The 18,348-nt window shown below is 36.7% G+C and overlaps 1 protein-coding gene across 5 annotated transcripts in view; it reads right to left on the bottom strand.

Moving 5' to 3' along the window:
• EPHA6 (EPH receptor A6) overlaps positions 1 to 18,348 on the bottom strand; it is an 854,316-nt gene that overhangs the window by 191,412 nt on the left and 644,556 nt on the right. For all 5 annotated transcript variants that reach the window (XM_019839578.3, XM_019839585.3, XM_023238878.2 and 2 more), the window contains one exon: positions 9,970 to 10,155. In XM_019839578.3, the coding sequence (XP_019695137.1) occupies positions 9,970 to 10,155 (186 nt within the window). The remainder of the gene's footprint in view (positions 1 to 9,969; positions 10,156 to 18,348) is intronic.

Below are 18,348 nucleotides of genomic sequence, written 5' to 3'. Positions count from 1 at the left end.
ATTTATCTTTTAATCTAGTCATTCCATACCCAAACATTTACCCAAGTTAAATGTAAATATGTGTTCCCACAAACACCTGTGCATTAATGTTCACAGAATTTTACTAACAATCATCTAAACTGAAAGCAGACCATATGTCCTTCAACTACTGAATGTATCACCAAACTATGGTACATCTGTACAAAGAAATATTACTCCATAATAACAACAACAAAGGTGAATGACTCTCAAGCGCATTCTGCTAAGAGAAAGCAGCCAGACTCAAAAGGCTTCATTTTCTATAATTCTATCTATAGAACATTCTGAAATGCAACTGTTCCTTAAAGAAGTATTCTGATTAATAAACATAGAACAGCTAAAGAAACAGAATACTCACCATTAGAAAATAGCAGTAATAACTGCTGTAGGCAAGATCTACTATGGATAAAATTAGTAGGGAAAAGTTTGAAAAGAAACAGGATATTTGTATAATTTAAATTATCTCCCCCCAAACATATATTAATTACAAAAGGGGAAAAGTAACTTTATAGTGGGTAATCTAGAAGGCAAAACCTTAACCAAGTGATTGATGTTAGCATCCCAGGAATAAGGCATATGGACATGATGTTCACAAAGGTATATAACTTCTGTGATACTCCAGCCAAAAATTCATAACCACAAATCAAATTATGGAAAAACAACAGACACACCTAGACTGAGGGACAGTCTACAAAATAACTGACTAGTACTCTTGAAAAGTGTCAAGGTCATGAGAGACAAGGAAACACTGCAGAATTGCCACAGATTAGAAGATCCTAAGGGGATGTGGGAACTCTCACAGGACCCTGGGACAGATGAGGACAGTAGTGAAAAGGCTGATAGAATTTGGACAAAATTCTGTAGTTTGGTAAATAGTTCTGTACTGATATTTATTTCTTGGCTTTGATAATAATCCTATGGTTAATGTAAAATATTAACATCAGGGGAAACCGAGTTAAGTTTATGTGGGAACTATATTATTTTCACAAATTTTTCTTAAGTTTGAAATTATGTCAAAATGAAAATTGGAGAAAAGTCAGAGTAACATATTCCAACAACAACAAAATAAGCATTAAAATATGCATCACCATGAAATTAAATAAGGAGCTTGCTAAATTTTTATTCATTAAGTTTATGGGTAGTTTTTTTTTTTAAATTTTTATTTTGCGGGGGAGAGGGGCAGAGAGAGAGGGAGAGAGAGAATCCCAAATAGCCTGTGCACTGTCAGTGCTGAGCCCAACATGGGGCTTGAACCTATGAACTGTGTGAGATCACGACCTAAGCTGAACCAAGGGTTGGACACTTAACAGACTAAGGTGCCCAGGAGTCCCTGGATAGTTTTTTGTTAGAAGCCACATATCCAAGGAGCCCATAATTACTTGCAGTGATTAAGACTTCTACTGTTCTTTATCCAGTCCTACATAAGACATCAGGAACCTGGTGAAATTTCCTCAGTAATGACTGATTGCCTGAACTTCCGGTCTGGTAGAATGGTTCTCATGCTCCTGATGTCATGATGCAAATTTATGTCTATTATATAGAGTTATCTATAGCTCTTCTCAAATTCGGCACCATCAAACTTTTCACCAGAAGAAAAAAACACTTCATCATGAATGATTTAGAAGGAATTTTTATTTTTGAAAATGAGTAAGATTTCACCCTCTAGATAATTCTATTCATTTTGATTTTGAGATATTAAAGGACAGCATTAGGTATACATAAGATTGTATTTATATTCCTTTTTCTCTCCTAGTTCTATACTTTACAGTGCTATCTTCATATTGAGCAACTTGTTACTAGAATTTTTAACCTGTTACATCTTATTACAGTCTACCTGATAATTAGCAGGCTGGTTAGGGAGAGGGGAGAACCACAGGAAGGACACATTAAGTTAGAGGCAGATCTAGAAAGGTGATTAAACTGAATGACCTTGAGAAAACCCAGATACTTAAACACGGAAGGAACAAGAATAAATTCCTCCTGAACACTGAAGAAGTACTTTCTCTCTTGTAAATAGGGAAGCACACTCTGGCAGAGTATAAGCTGCTGCTCCCAATTAGCCCCCGTGCTGCTTGAATGGAGTGAAGTACGCAAGGCTACCAGAGTATGTCATCTTGTTACTGTTTCTTATAGTCACAGTTAGTTCATTTTATTTTTATTTTATTTTTAATTTTTTAAATGTTTATTCATTTTTTGAGACAGAGAGAGACAGAGCATGAGCAGGGGAGGGATAGAGAGAGAGGGAGACACAGAATCTGAAGCAGGCTCTAGACTCTGAGCTGTCAGCACAGAGCCGATGCGATGCGGGGCTTGAATTCATGAGCCATGAGATTATGACCTGAGCCAAAGTCGGATGCTCAACCGACTGAGCCACCCAGGCACCCCTAGTTCATTTTCTATTTATCAATATGTATACATTATAATTCCAAGTGGCAAATGCTTTGCAGCAAATATGCCAAGAATCCACTGAGACTCCAAAAATTGCACAATTATAATTCATCACTATTTTCAGTAGCAGCAAATAGTAGATATTAGGAGAAGAGAGAAAAGATTAAGACAAATTAGGATTTCTTCTCTTATTGCTGCCTCTCATCGTTCCTTTTGTTAACCACATTTATTAACCACATTTGTTAACCACAATCTTTGGGGTACCAGTTCTGTCATGATCTCCAAGTTCTCTTGTGTCCTCAGTGATACTCACAACCTTTCTAAGCTTTCCTGGTCTGTTTTCTTTCTCACTCTTCTCAGGGCTATTTCAAACATTCAGGAATACCCCAAGCCCTTTACCTATCACTTGAGCAAATGACCTTGCCCCTTACATGACTGAAAAAAAAAAGGAGGCTGGTAACTCCAGAGGTGTCTGGGCCTTCTAGGTACCAATATCCTTTTCATATCATAGTTATCTATGTACCCATTAGGGTCAGCTTGGTACATTTGCATTCAGCTCCTCAGGGATTTCGAAGAGGAGGAGATACATGGAATAAATGAGGGTAAGTTTTAAGATGCTTTTGTCATTCAGCAGGAATGTAATCTACAAATTCAAGAGACTGGAGAAGAATGAAACCAGAGGACGTAGATGTATGGACCTGACCCAGGAGGACAGGTATTCTGGCTTTCTTTTTCACTGCCAAATGCCTAATGCTTATTAAAGTGCCTGGCACACAGTAGTTAGGTACATAATAAATATTACTTGAATGAATGAATAACATAGCATGGTAAGCATCTGGAATGCAAGTAAGAAATCAACACAATCTAATTTGCATTTTAACCTATCAGTTTGACTGCAGTGTGCACATACCTTATAGTCCACTGCAATCTGACCATCTTCATATAAGCTGTAATGGGCTGTGCCCTCCTGATTGCCTCACCCAACAGATGATTCTCAATCCTTGTCTTACTTGGCTTCCGAGCTCCCTTTACTCTATTGGCCTCTCCCTCATTCTTAGGAACCTTTCTTCTAGGTTGTTTCTTCTGTATCTTTTGTAAGCTTTTCATCTTCAGTTTGCCTGTTAAGGATAGTTCTCCTCAACCTTCTGGGTAAGCTTGTTTGCCCAATAGCTTCAACTACCAATCACCATCCATCTTTTTTTTGTTTGTTTATTTTTGGGACAGAGAGAGAGACAGAGCATGAACGGGGGGAGGGTCAGAGAGAGAGAGAGAATCTGAAGCAGGCTCCAGGCTCTGAGCTGTCAGCACAGAGCCCGACGCGGGGCTCGAACTCACGGACCATGAGATCATGAGATCATGACCTGAGCCAAAGTCGGACACTTAACCAACTGAGCCACCCAGGCGCCCCTCACCATCCATCTGATGAATACTCTTAAATTTTCACCTGCAGCCTAGACATCCTCTCAGGTTCCAGAGGATTCCTGGAGTTCTTTAAGTGTCCCAGGCACCTCAAATATAACATCAAGTTAGAATTCATCATTTTCTCTCCAAATCTGCATTTATCCAGAATTTCTTCTCTTGTGTTAAACCAGAAACTTGTAAGACATCTGAAATCAGTCACTGAAGTCTCCCAACTTAACTCTGGAAATATCTCTTGACTCTATTCGCTTCTTATCTTTACTTATCTAATTTAGTTTCCCATTATTTTTTACTTGGATTGCTACACTAGTCCCCTCACTGTTTTGCCTGCCTATGGTTTTTTTTCTTTGACTATGTAATCTGTCTTACATATTACTTTGCCCCTGATGTTTTGGATGCCTGAAACATGCCAACTTCTTTCTTAGCCACAAGAGTTTCTGTTTTCTCTGCCTGAATATTCTCCTACCAAATCTTGGCAGGGCTTGATCTTTCACTTCTTTCAGGTTTTTTTCTCTTTACCTAAAATTATATTCAGGCATTTAATTTCTTCTGGTTTCCTCCAGTAGATAGAAGCTCTTTTTCAATACCATATTACCACTGACTAGATGAGTGGGCACCCAGTAAGTAAATATTCACTGAATAAATGGATGAATAAATTAACAATAACTGTATCCAGAACAACACATGCCACACATCACACTGGGAAATAGTGGCCTGCTTGTCTGTTGCTCCCAGTGGACAGACACCAACAAGTGGGCTTCTCACGAACACTTAGTGCTTCTTTTCTATAGCTCTAGGTTTTAATCAGAAATAATTTCTAACACCTGGTGGTGCTCAATAACTGTCTCAGAAAACAAAGCAAAACAAACCTCTCAAACTATCTTAGCTAGCAGAATGGCTGAACTCCAGAGGCCGGTGGGTTGGGGGGGAAAACTATCTAATTTATTTTATTAGAATCAGTTTTGCCAAATATTTACCCCTACAATATATATTCCTTATATCCAAACCTTGATTTTGCCTTACAGGAAAACTTTACCTATACATTCTCTCACAGATTGTTAAAATAAAACTTTATTAAAGGGACTTTTTGTTTCTTCTGGAACCTCTCTATCATCTCTTTGGATTACTGATACAAACCTGAAGTTATTTAAAAAATTACAAGTGGGGTGATAAGTTACCAATGGCACAAATTTTCCTCACCAACATCTGTGACCCTCTTCCTTTGGCAAAGGAATGGAACAGAAAATATTAGGGCTAAATGTGACTTTTACTGTTTTCTAGTCCAATCTGCACTTTTCAATCTTTTGTGTAGATTAAAAAAACAAGAAAAACAACTGACGCCTAAAGACGTGGAGGACTTGGTCAAGACCCTGTAACTGGTAGCTGGACGCACACCAGGTGGAGAGGCAGAGATCATATTGGTGGCAACAGTAATAGTCAGAAATCTTGGGCAATGTATTACTTGACAAGCAGAATGCAATTCTGGAACCAGAGGGGCAGTTCTCGTGCAGTTACTGTACAATGTATCTGACTGACTTGAATCTACTCCCTTAGAGCCTGTGTAGACCCACTGAAACTGTCTGAAAGGAACCCACAGTACTCTGCCATATTTAAAGAGGTTTGGGCATGCTGGCACTTTCTTGTTATAGCTCCTGTTCTGTCCCCACAGAATGTCTTTAGGAAAGTCCTACAATGAAATGAAGTTATGTTTGGGAATTCATTTGCTATCCTCATTGGTTTCTATTACTCCTTACTAGATCTATGATTTACCTGAGATATAGTTGGTATATCTAAATTTAATTATCAGCCTCTAAGCTGGGAGATAGGCACTTCATCAGTTCTCTCTTGTTCCTTCCATCATCATGATTCAAACTGCTGGGCCAGGCTTCAGGAGTGTGGTTACTGCACTGTATGTCTTCATCATTTAACCACTATTCTTATCTTTTTATAGGAGGGTAGTACTTTCTCTTTTGGTTAAGAAACTAATGACACTGGTGTATACCTTACCAGTTACAAATTGCTACTATGCATGCTACTAATGGCTACAAGTCTGTTCTCTAACTAATGGCTTCTATTTGCTTGTTGGACAAAAAGTATGTGCTAAGCATATGGTTTAGCTCGGTTAATCTCTGTTTATATCAGTTTTATCTTAACAGGTTAATGAAATTGTGATGCGTATCAAATAAATAGATTCAACTTTTATCACACACACTTTTTATATAATGCAGCTTTTAATCATTTAACTTTCAAGTTTAAAATAAAAGTAGTTATATGCTTTGAATATGAAAGAGCAAAGTGTTCCCAAGAACTTTGTAATATGTATCTCTTGGAGATAAAACGTATACATAAGATAAAAAGTATCCCTATTAAGAATTTATAAAAGGATCTGATGAAGATTTTGATCTATAATTTTGCATTACTTTCAACTGAGAGTCTGTGAGTTTATTTCTCAGAACCCCAGGATACTCTACTAACATGACTGCATAAACTTATGCTTCATCTTTATCTTTGTCAGTATTATCTTTTATGCAATATGGTAGTCCTTAGGGAGCATTAATTGCTAGCTATCTTTTAGCTACTTAAGGGCAATCTTGGAACAATTACCATGTGTTTATGGGAATGAGGCATTCATTTATTTATTGCCTTTCTCCTAAAAATCTCATAGCACTTGAGTCAAGAAGATAAGAGTATAAATATGCCCACTTATCTTTGTGGGAATTACCCCTTTCTCTATCTCTACATCCACCTCAGCAACAGCCCAGCACCCTTATATGGGCTCACTTTTACAAGTTCAAACTGTAATGATGATTGCCATTCAAAAGCATATTGCATCTGTGCTTTCTCAACTATCTTTTCCTCCCTTTCCTTCCCCCCACTTCTTTCTTTTTTCTTGAAGTGGAACAAGGACCCTGACTTAGGAAGCATACAAATCTGGCTTTGTAGAGGTCACTGGTCCCATTTTTAGACAAGATTATTAGACATATGAAACAATCACCGCATTGGGGAGTATTTCAAATGGGCAGACACGTGCCACAGACTATCTCACTAAACCTATTCAGTTGATTTAGGATAAATAAATCTTACTACTTCATAGAGCTATATAAATCTTTTTCCTTTTCATTACTTTTATCCATATCTATATCTATATCTATATCTATATCTATATCTATATCTATATCTAGCATATAAAATATATGGCAATATGTGACATAACAAAGTCATATAATGTGATTTACCAGAGGGAGAAAACAAAGATCTGATACTTTTCAACCTCTGAATTTATTGTTTGACACATTTCCGGATATTACAAGCAAAAATACACATAAGAAGACCTCAACATTATATTTAAATTATTATTTTAAATGCTTTGCAAAGATTCATTACCCAACTTCAAAAGTATATTTTTCCTTCCAGAGAGATATAAGATAGAAGGAGGACTTGAAAAGTTCATGCCAAATTAACGCCAAGGAAGTCAGACAATATAAACAATAATTAACATATTGTTTCTACTCTCTCTTTCTATCTCTTTTAGATTATAGTCTTTACTAGCTATTATGGCATAGCTGGGTCTTTACAAATTTTACATTTTATTTATTTTTTTTAATTTTTTTCAACGTTTTTAATTTATTTTTGGGACACAGAGAGACAGAGCATGAACGGGGGAGGGGCAGAGAGAGAGGGAGACACAGAATCGGAAACAGGCTCCAGGCTCTGAGCCATCAGCCTAGAGCCTGACGCGGGGCTCCAACCCACGGACCGCGAGATCGTGACCTGGCTGAAGTCGGACGCTTAACCGACTGCGCCACCCAGGCGCCCCACAAATTTTACATTTTAGAAGTAATTTATTTTACTAACCTAAATATTTTCTCTATTTTAAAAAGTGGTATTATATTATTTTATGCATATTGTCATTTATTTAATGTCACTTAATTCAGATAAGATGAAGATAATTAAAGTATAAAACTGATTCATTCACTATGATATAGAAAAAGAAAAAAAAAATCAACCCAACACACACACACACACACACACACACACACACACACACACACACCCCATGGGTTTTAGAGGTCTTTTTGACTCAGCCTGAATACCAGCCATGCTACTTGCCATACTACTGGATTAGTGGTTTTTCTGCAGGTTAATTAACCTGTCTGAGCCTCAGTGGACAATGATACTCATAGTAGCTGCCATGAAAATGAAATGGTCAACTGTATGTGTAAAATGTCTGGCACACAGCACCAATAATGGCTATCGTTTAATGTGGCTTATTATGACACGTACTATGCTAAATGCCTTATATATTAACATTTAATCCTTACAGTATTACTATAGAGTAGGAGTTATTTTGGTCTTATTTTTACAGATGTGGAAGTAAAGGAGAGAGATGGTAAATAATTTACCTAAAGCTGTATAACTCTTAAGTGGCGGGAGTTTTCAAAACTTAGTGGCTTAAACATTTATCTTCTCTCATGATTTTATGGGTTGACTGGATTGAAGTAGGTGGTTCCTTTGCTCTAGAAGATGTCAACTGCAGCTGTAGCCATCTGGCTTTGGTGGTGGTGGTAGTGGGGAGAGGTGGCAATGTCTGAGATGGTTTATCACAAGCCTGGCATTCAGTGCGGACTGTCTGCGGGCAGCTCAGATAGACCTGTCTACTGGACATTCTACTTTTCCTCCTCTTTGCAATACTGCTCGAAGCTTCACCATAGGGACTGGTTTTGCTCAGTGTTGGAGGCTGGGTTACAGGAAGCAGTGTTGTAAGAGGACAAGATCCAAAGTGCAAACGTGTATGATGCTTCCACACAGACACATGGACAAGTCCAGAACCAATGGAGAGAGCAACACAAGGACATAAATACCGGAAGGCCCCATTAAGGTCACTAAAGTAACAGACCAGTGCAACAGCTGTCTTCAAAAGTACACTTTTGGGTCTTCTAGACTGTCAAGGCTAACTGTTATCTTCTGTTCCCCTTGGGCAGCATGTTGGTCAATGCCTTATGAGAGGGACTTAGGAGTTTCATACACATACTCAGTTGTATGCTTTTAGTAAGCTTTTATACTTGCCTGTTTTCAAATATGATGTGAAGTTTTAATTTTATATAAGTGGTTTAAGAGAAATATCAGTTTTATGAAAAAATACTTCTCAAAGATTTAAATTACTTTGTTTTTTTTTAAATGCCATTTGCTATTGGGTTTTATAAGTTATAATTTTTAGTGAATAAGAAGAAATGAGTTAAGGTTTATGTCCTGTCATTATTCAAATAAAAGTGTTTATATAGCAATCTATTTTTTAGAGTATAAGATTAATTTTATGTTAAGAAATATTAAGAAAGGTCAAAGGGATGGCTTTGAGCTCATTATTTCTGTAAAAACAGGATTTTTTCCCCTCGAATTTTTAATTCTTTTTTCCATTTTATATAAATTAAAGTAATTTAGTTCTAATGGCGTTTATGTAGATGGGTTCCATATAAAAATGTTTGTTTAGAAGTTCTACTTCAGATAAAGCGTCCATATTTGTATATGAAATTTATTTCCAAGCAGAAGTATTTTACCTTAATGATCTAAAATATTTGAACTGTTTCTTCTATTAATATTGAAATTTTAACAGCTTTAGAAGAAGTAAACAGCTTATAGAGATTAGAAAAATATGTAGCCCTTTACTTTTGATTCATTACTTCAAGTTAAATTAGCAAGTGATTTACAGGTAATAAATACCATTTCAAAGCTGTTTGGTGACCAGTGCAAACTCTGATAATGTCATAGCCTAATATCAAGATTCTGAGGGGTTCAGAAGATGATATCTGAACTACATTATCTTCTTTTTTAAAATTTTTAATATTTTTATTTATTTTTGACAGAGAGAGAGAGAGAGAGAACAGTGAAAGGGCAGAGAGAGGGAGAAACAGAATCTGAAGCAGGCTCCACGCTCTTAGCCATCAGGGGGCCCAAACTCATGAACGGTGAGATCATGGCCTGAGCTGAAGTCAGATACTTAACCTACTGAGCCACCCAGGCGCCCCCTGAACTAGATTATCCTCTTAATGGCCGTGGTATTGCTAGTGAGGTTTTCGTTTGTTTGTTAATTTTAAGGAACTAAGATAGAGATATACAAAAGAAGTAATGAAGAGAATCAGTACTTACTTTTTGTGACAACACCTTCCAGTCGAATGATATTTGGGTGGTCAAACTGACCCATGATACTAGCTTCTCTTAGAAAATCTCTTCTTTGTCGATCCATGTGGCCACCTTTCAAAGTTTTGATGGCAACGGGGATCTCTCTTTTCCCTGGTGTCTTCAATCGCCCACTACAGACTTCTCCAAATTCTCCTTAAAATATGAACAAAAGTAGTTGTTTAAGCAGAATACTTACATTCCAGAAGAACTGAGTTGTCATACGGTACTGTTTTTTTTTTTTTTAACATAATGACCGTCAACTGTGTCATTTCCACATGGAGATTTCTTTCTTAAAAATTAAACTTATAATGATGATGTGCTTGATCAGCATCATCTATAATGAATAATGGAATGCACTTTCATATGGTAAGGCACAGGAACTGCCATTGATAGATCTCCCTGATCTGCAGAGAAATTATGACTAGCAGAATGGGTGATGCTAATATAATTCTATAGAAAAGCAATCACTGTATAACATTTCCTGTTCCTGTTCTCAATACCGAAATATGGGCCAAATGTCTGCTCTATTCAGGGAATCCATCAGGCATGTGTAGCTGACTTGATCCTGCAGACCATATATCTGAGCTTCACTACCACCAGAAATCAATGCTAGGGTCAACTGGTACATGAACCTATTGAAATGACTACACTGAACTCAACTATAATAGGTGATTATACAGGCTAAATTACAAGTCACATGGTTGGAATACAAATATAGTAAGATAATTTATGGCTCAGCAACGGCTTCATTGGGAAGTAATGAATAGTAGGCAAATATTTATCACAAATTTAATATACATATTTAATATATATTAAATATACATATTTAATATGTATACATATACGTACACATATACGTATACATATACATATACATATACGTATACATATATATGTATACATATACACATATCCAGTGCTGCAGTGCTGTGAGTTCAAAGAAGTGCAAGACTTGGTCTCTGTTCTTAGGAGCTTATAGTCTAGCAGAAGAGTTTAGCTGAACAAATATAACACTCAAGAACATAAGAACCAATCTCTGCAAATGGTGTATTAGTTAACTAAGAACAGCGGCAGCTAGAAGGCTTCCTGGAGCAGGTGAAACTTTTGCTGATGTTGAGCGATAGGTATGATTTGGATATTCAAGAAAAGCAGTAACGTTCCAGGCAGGGGTGCACAGAGGGAGCAAGAAAAATGAAGACAATGTTTCAAAGGTCGGAAGCCAAGGGTGGCAAGTGAGGTTCTCGTAGGAAAGAAGTTTGGAAGTTTTCTTAGTGCAATGCAATAAATTCAATAAAACTTGAAATTCCAGACTTAACTTTTCTGAGGCCAATTACCTACATTTGCTCAAGAGCATGATGCTTGATCACCAATTTATTAATCTATCAAGTAAAGATAATAATAAAATCTTCCATAATTCTATAATGTCCCTTCCTCATCAGGATACTGGGAAGATCAAAAGTGATGCTATATATAAAAGTGCTTATCAACTGTAAAGTGCTGTTCATGTACTTTAAGTTATATGAATCTTTGGAATGGTGAAAGAAATGAAAATTAAAGTATCTTCAGTTAGTTTATTAGCTAGCAGTTCTGGCTAATAGTTCAATGTAATGTAAATTTAAGTGTAGAGAACCAAATTAAATTTTTGAAGTACCATAGATTTCAATTATCCTTATTTGGTCCAAAGAAGAACCAATTCATTATAATCAACTAAATATTGACTATACATGAATATTAACCACCTTTTGCTATAAATGCTAAGATATTTTTTAAGTGAAAAAAAACCACTAGGAAGGAAATAAGCCAAAATATTGCTTCTAAATTATGTGTAAACATGTCTATTAGAAATAGAAAGCAGTCTAACAAGAGAGTTTTGTCTATTTACGTTAAACCAACAAACAAGCAAATAGAAAACTCAGACTAGAGTGGGGTCCCCAAGTTCAGTGCATATGATATTAGAGTTTTATAAATCTTGTTTAATTTGACATCAAAACAAGAAAAGTCTGTTTTTACTTAATGATACTCTCAACCTGTTGGAGGTTAAATGTTTCATGTTGACAGGAAAAGGAGGCTGTAGTTTTTCAGTTTTGTAATTACAAAAAAAAATTTAAAGATTTTCTCTCAGACATTAAAAAAATGGCAATTGGTAGAGATGTTTGACATTTTACTATTGAAGCTCTGAAACTTGAGAGAAAAGGTATGTACCTATGTCTAAATTAATGTCTTACACACCCAGGCCTACTAAGGTACTTCAAATTCCTTCTTGGACCACTGTGGTTTGTTATAATAAATATCCACAATAAAACAGATATTTCTTTTTTTTTATTTTGCCTTAATAAGTTTGCTAGTGAAAATAGAAGCTCACCAATATTTTAAAACTCCTCACCTGTATTGAGCCCATAATGCAAGTGATTTTCTGTTAGCATTTCATAGTAATCCAAATAAACTTTTGAATGTAGTGAAATAAATAGAAAACACTGGTGTTATTTGATCAAGACAGGCAGAGTGGTAATTTTCTTTGTTTTTTTTTTGTTCTCTGAAATTTATGTATCCTATTATCACCAGGTAGGTGTTTTCTTCATGTCAAACTTTGTACCATCAAGCTGTTATCACACTTATTTCAGTGACACTAAATATGGTTGCCTCAATTAAAGATCTGAGACTCCTAGTGCATTCTTCAGGCAAAGCCCAAAAATTGCAGTTAGGAAATGTATTAAAACCCTTATCTGTGGAAGGCCTGAATGTATAAGACATATCAGAGAGGAAAAAATAATCTAAATCAAATGCATAGTTTAAGATATTGCCAAAGGCTGTTCCATTATATTATTGTCCTTGTAGCAAGAGTTGAGGCCCTGTACATAACCATCAGTAAGATAAATTATTCTTCACTATGTTGTGTGAACATTTTTATATACTGGTTAGTGCATCATTAACTCATTGACTATAGGAATATGGTGCTAACTATAGTTTTTTTTTTTCTTTTCCAATCATTGTCGCCATCATTATTACACAGGTAGCACTTATACATTGCTTACCATGAACCAGATCTAAAAACTAAATATATATTTTGATCTTGACAACAAACATTTGTGGTGGGTACCATTATTATCCCCACTTTGCAGATGAAGAAGCTGAGATACATGGGCTAAATAACCTGCCTATCGTGACACAACTAGAAAGTGGTAAAACTGTAATTTGAACTCAGGAAGTCTGGCTCCAGGGTCTGTGCTTATAACTACCATTTAGTGCTGTCTGGGATGTTTATTATTATTAATATTTTGTTATTATATTATAATAACAATTAGTATTGGATTTTCCATGTAAAGTCTACATAACCAAATTAAAACTGTGAGAGAATGGTGGAGGTGGTGAGGGACCATCCATTTGGGGACTCTCACCTCACAATCTCTTGGAAGATTTCCAAAATTTGCTCTTCCATGTCCTGAGACTCTGGTTTCCCCTACCTCCAACCCCTTGAGAGTCAATGAAGCCAAGAGCCACACTCCTGATGGCTTTTTAGAACATATCTCTCAGGTATAATGAGGTATTTCTTTCCTTACACTTGCTATTTCCCTCTGATAGGAATGTTCTCCACAAAGTGTCCTCTTTCCTCCCTTGTCCATCTTCCTCAGTCCTCTATGAGGATGGTTTCTCATAAGCAGTAAAGGCCAAGATTTGAGGTCCCTCCTTCAGAAACCTTGCTCTGATAAATCTATCTAATTTAATCTCCACTACTAGCAGTCCCTTCTAAATGAGAAAGAAAAAATTAGCAGCTCAACAATCAGAAGCTGCCCTCAGTCTCACAGCTGGGCTATGTAACTCTCCTATCACACACTATACCAGCCTTGACAAGGTTACTCTGAGACCATGACAAAATGAGACAGAGCGAGGTCACTGTGTACTTTGCCTAAGCACAGACAAAGGCAAGGTCACATGCCAAAATACTAAATATGCCCTCCTCTCTTGGCTAGAATGAATAATGGCTCTTTCTTCACCAATTCTATCCTTATCCTTGTTCTTGTCTCCCCTCTGTGGAGATAAGATTCATTAAGATATTGTGGTGTAAGTCTTAAAATTAAAGCCCAATATCATGTGCTGTTTTAATATCTGGGGGAAACTGGGAAGGCCTCAAACAGCCTTCCCACAGGCTCTCCCTCCCACTCGGCTCCCATATATATGGTTCTCTAGCCAAATATCCCTCTTTACCAAATGGCTCATATATAGTTCTTCCTTATCCCCATGTAGCAGGTTTCACTTTCCTGTCAGTCTGTGGAATGATTCAAACAAGCCAATCACATCCTCCTAAGGGAAACAGAGGGTGCCTTATCCTCTTGGTACTACAAAGCCTGTAGTACTTGGTACTACAAAGCCTGTCTCTTACAGCCTCCCTGGTTGTTTGGTAGGTTCCCAAGTGCAACCTCCAGGTGGCCCTGTGTAGTGTGTGGTGTCCTCTTCCTCCTTGGGCTGTGAGTACATGTAATTGATAAATATCTACCAACCTCACCTGCCTAACAGAGGGTGTTGTGTTTTGGGCATCCCATGACCCTAGGGTAAGAATCCCTACCTCATCAACAGGGTGAAGCACTGTTCCTCAAAAAATTAAAAAAAAAAATAGAAATACCATGTGACCCAGTAACTCCACTACTGGGTATTTACCCAAAGAAAATGAAAACAGGATATTGAAGATATATCTACACTCCCATGTTCATTGCAGCATTATTTATAATAGCCAAGATAAGGAAGCAACCTAAGTGTCCATCAATTGGCAAATGGATAAAGAAGATGTATATATACAACAGAGTATTACTCAGCCAATAAAAAGAATGAGACTTTGCCATTTGCAACAACAGGGTTGGACCTAGAGGGCATTATGCTAAGTGAAGTAAGTCAAACACCATATTATTTCACTTACGTGTGGAATCTAAAAAACAAAATGAACAAATAAAGAAAAAAGCAGAAACAGACCTATAAATACGGAGAACAAACTGGTGATCACCAAAGGGGAGAGGGTAGGGGGATAGGCAAAAAGGGGTGAAGGGGAGTGGGAAGTTCAGGCTTCCAGTTATGGGATGAAAAAGTCAGAGGGATGAAAGGTGTAGCATAGGGAATATAGTCCATGGTATTATAATAGTGTTTTATGGTGACAGGTGGTAGTTACACTTGTGATGAATATAGCATAACACATAGAATTGCTGAGTCACTATGTTGTACACTTGAAACTAATGTAACATTATGTGTCAACTACATGTGTATCAATAAAAATAAATAGAATAAAAAATACTTAATACAAAACACACACACACACACACACACACACACACACACACACTCAATTATAGAATCGTTGCTGCTTTCTGGCAGCATCTAATCTAATCTGCTTCCTTAGATTGCCTAAATCACCCAATGAAAACCCAAATCCCTTAGTAGGTTTCATTTAAATTTCCCTTACTGACACACACTACAGTCCCACATGTTGTGTGTTTTTCCCTTGCTAAAACGAACAATAAACCCAACTTTTTAAACTACAGTGTGTTCCTGGGATCTTTGGCTTTGAAAGTATTAGCATAATATATTTACTGTATACCATTTCTGATTATCTGGAATTTCTGTGAAATTCATGTTTAACTATTTTACACATTTGGTAGGTATTTCTCCATTTAAAAATCTCTCCTCCTTGATCATGTCCACTATAATGTAAGCCATGAAGGCATGGACCTTAACATCTCTATTTTCTATTGTATCCACAGTGCCTAGTACATAATAAACAACTCTTTAATATTTGTTGAATGAATGAAATGAATAAATCAAGGGGAAAAAGCCTCAAGACCCAGAGTTGGGATATCTTGGACAGGGATTTTCCAATATGATAACATTTTTTTAATTGCATAGTATCCTTTGTTTTCTTCTCATTGTGTACAGTTAAGAGAGGCCTCAGTATCTTCTGCATTAAGTTTTTTTTAACCTAATCATGCACAATCCACTTTCCTTCCTGTATGTGAAGGTAACAGGAAGAATATTTTTAAGTGTCATAGAGAGAAAGTGTTAAAAAAGAAGCGGCATAAAGGAAAAACATATAACCAATTTTTAATTTAGTTCTAGAGGGATATCTTAGTCTCTTGAGGTCTTAAGATAAATTCCATTATTATTAATGTTATCAGAAGGGTCACCTACCCAATTGTATTCAAGAACTTATGACTATTCTGTTGGATTTCTCCACAATACATAGCACACCTTCTACACATGAAAGAGAGTAACATTTTTAAAGAAAATTTATAATTTCACACCAGTTGAAATGATATTTGATATTGAATGCTTCTGATTCACTGTCACAGAAAGATTCAACATGATGCGAGATTTCTCATGTTTAACCAGACTTGTCAACAGGAAGAGTTAAGACATGAGAAAGGACAGGTTCTTAGAAAATGGGTCCTCTGTTTCCACCTTCACCACTCATTTGTTTTGTGGTATTAGAGGAAGTCAAATTACTTTTTTCTTTTTAGTATCATTGACGCGGGAGGTGGGGTTGAGGGGGGGTTGTAGGGTTGAGGGGGGGTTAAATACCTACTACCTAGCTACTTTTTGAGAGATAAAGATTAATGTGTAAATACTTGCCAAGCTTTTTCGGTCCTAAAAAGTTTCCATGTAACCAGTAAATCTTTTAAAATTATCCTGATACCACGGAAGACATGTTAAATATGCTATTCTAAGTATCCTTCATGACCAGGCTTTTAAAGTCTAGGTCAGGAAACATTTTGTATAAGATCTGTGAAGGAGTTTTTTAACTTCCTCATCAAACAATGGGTAGGGACTTTTTCAGTGAATGAATTAAGTAACACATTATCCCATATTGTCCATTTTTTTCCCCACACCACATTCCAAATATTAGACAGCCTCTTTTTTCTTTCTGGGCAAGTTTTTTTTTGTTTTATTTTTGTTTTTGTTTTTTAAAGACATAATTCCTCTCAATTTTTGTGATTGGAATGCAGCAAGAGGACACACGGCAGTAATTCAGAACATTAAGAAATGGCAGTTAAGTCTGATAGCAATGTGCATGTTAATCATTCCAGTTGCCTGGAAAGTTGACTCATGATTTCAGTGGATTTATCTCCCTTTCTTCCTTCCCCCAATATTTGGAGGGCTACATTGTATTTTAATGCTTGGTGCACTACAGTGTTTCTTTACACTAACTTCCTAGTTGACGTGCCCTTTTGTTCATAATCAGCCTCCAATTTCATATCCCAGTCAGTTGTCAGGAGTGGCCAGACTCTATGATCATAGGCATGCCTGCAGCAACGCTTCTTAACGCACTTTTAAGACAGTATTTGATGTTTATGCATGCACACAGCAAATACATCTATTGCTGTCAAAGCTCTGTATTTGATAAAAATTTGTCTTTGTTTATATACTTGAGGCAAAAGAGGCCTTTGCTTTTCAATAAAATTCTGCCTTTCCTATTAGGCCACATGGGAGGGAGTTAAGAGGCGGGCAACAACCTGACAAGAAAATATTATGTGATTGATTCATTAATAATAACTTGAAGCTGTTTTTTCTATAAACATACCTTCAAAAGGCTGAGCTCACTGCTCCTTGATTTATCCTTCTCCATACCCTGGACCGACAATTATTCTAATGCTAGTACCTCTTGGTTTCAACTATTAACTCAGATTTCTCCTTACTAACTTTAAACATCCTAAAGGCAGAGACTATAATCTTATTGACCTTTCTATCTTAGTACCCTGCAAGACTCCTGACATCAAATAGGCACTCAGTAACTTGCTGAATGAATGAATCTGCCATAAGCTTGAGATTTCTGTGTGTACCTCCAAGGAGGGGTTGAGGATTTAACTGTATGATTCAGGCACATGATTACTTACTATTAACTTAATTAAATTAATTAATTGAGCTATAGCTGACACACAATGTGACATCAGTCTCAGGTGTACAACAGTGATTTGACAAGTCTACCCATTGTGCTGTGATCACCACAAGTGTAGCTCCTACCATCTGTCACCACACAATACTATTACAATACCATTCGCTGACTATACACTCCATGCTGTGCCCTTCATCCTTGTGACTTACTCCTTCCATAACTGGAAGCCTGTACCTCCTGCTTTTTGTTCTTTTCTGCTAATACATGCTCCCAAAGGCAACTCTGTCCTCAAGGAGATTAAAATTGTCTCTATTTCTGACATCACAAGTCCAGTATATAACTTACATATCGAATACTCTTATTCACAACATTTTGACTTTTCAAACTCACTGATCCCTTTACTCCCAGAACACCTTTTAAATCTAACGTATTAGCCTCTACCAAAGGGTCTCTCACACCACTTCCTTCCTTGCCTG

Source organism: Felis catus, chromosome C2 (genome assembly GCF_018350175.1).
Source record: "Felis catus isolate Fca126 chromosome C2, F.catus_Fca126_mat1.0, whole genome shotgun sequence".
NCBI classification, from domain to species: domain Eukaryota; kingdom Metazoa; phylum Chordata; class Mammalia; order Carnivora; family Felidae; genus Felis; species Felis catus.
This window is presented reverse-complemented; position numbering and strand designations above follow the sequence as displayed.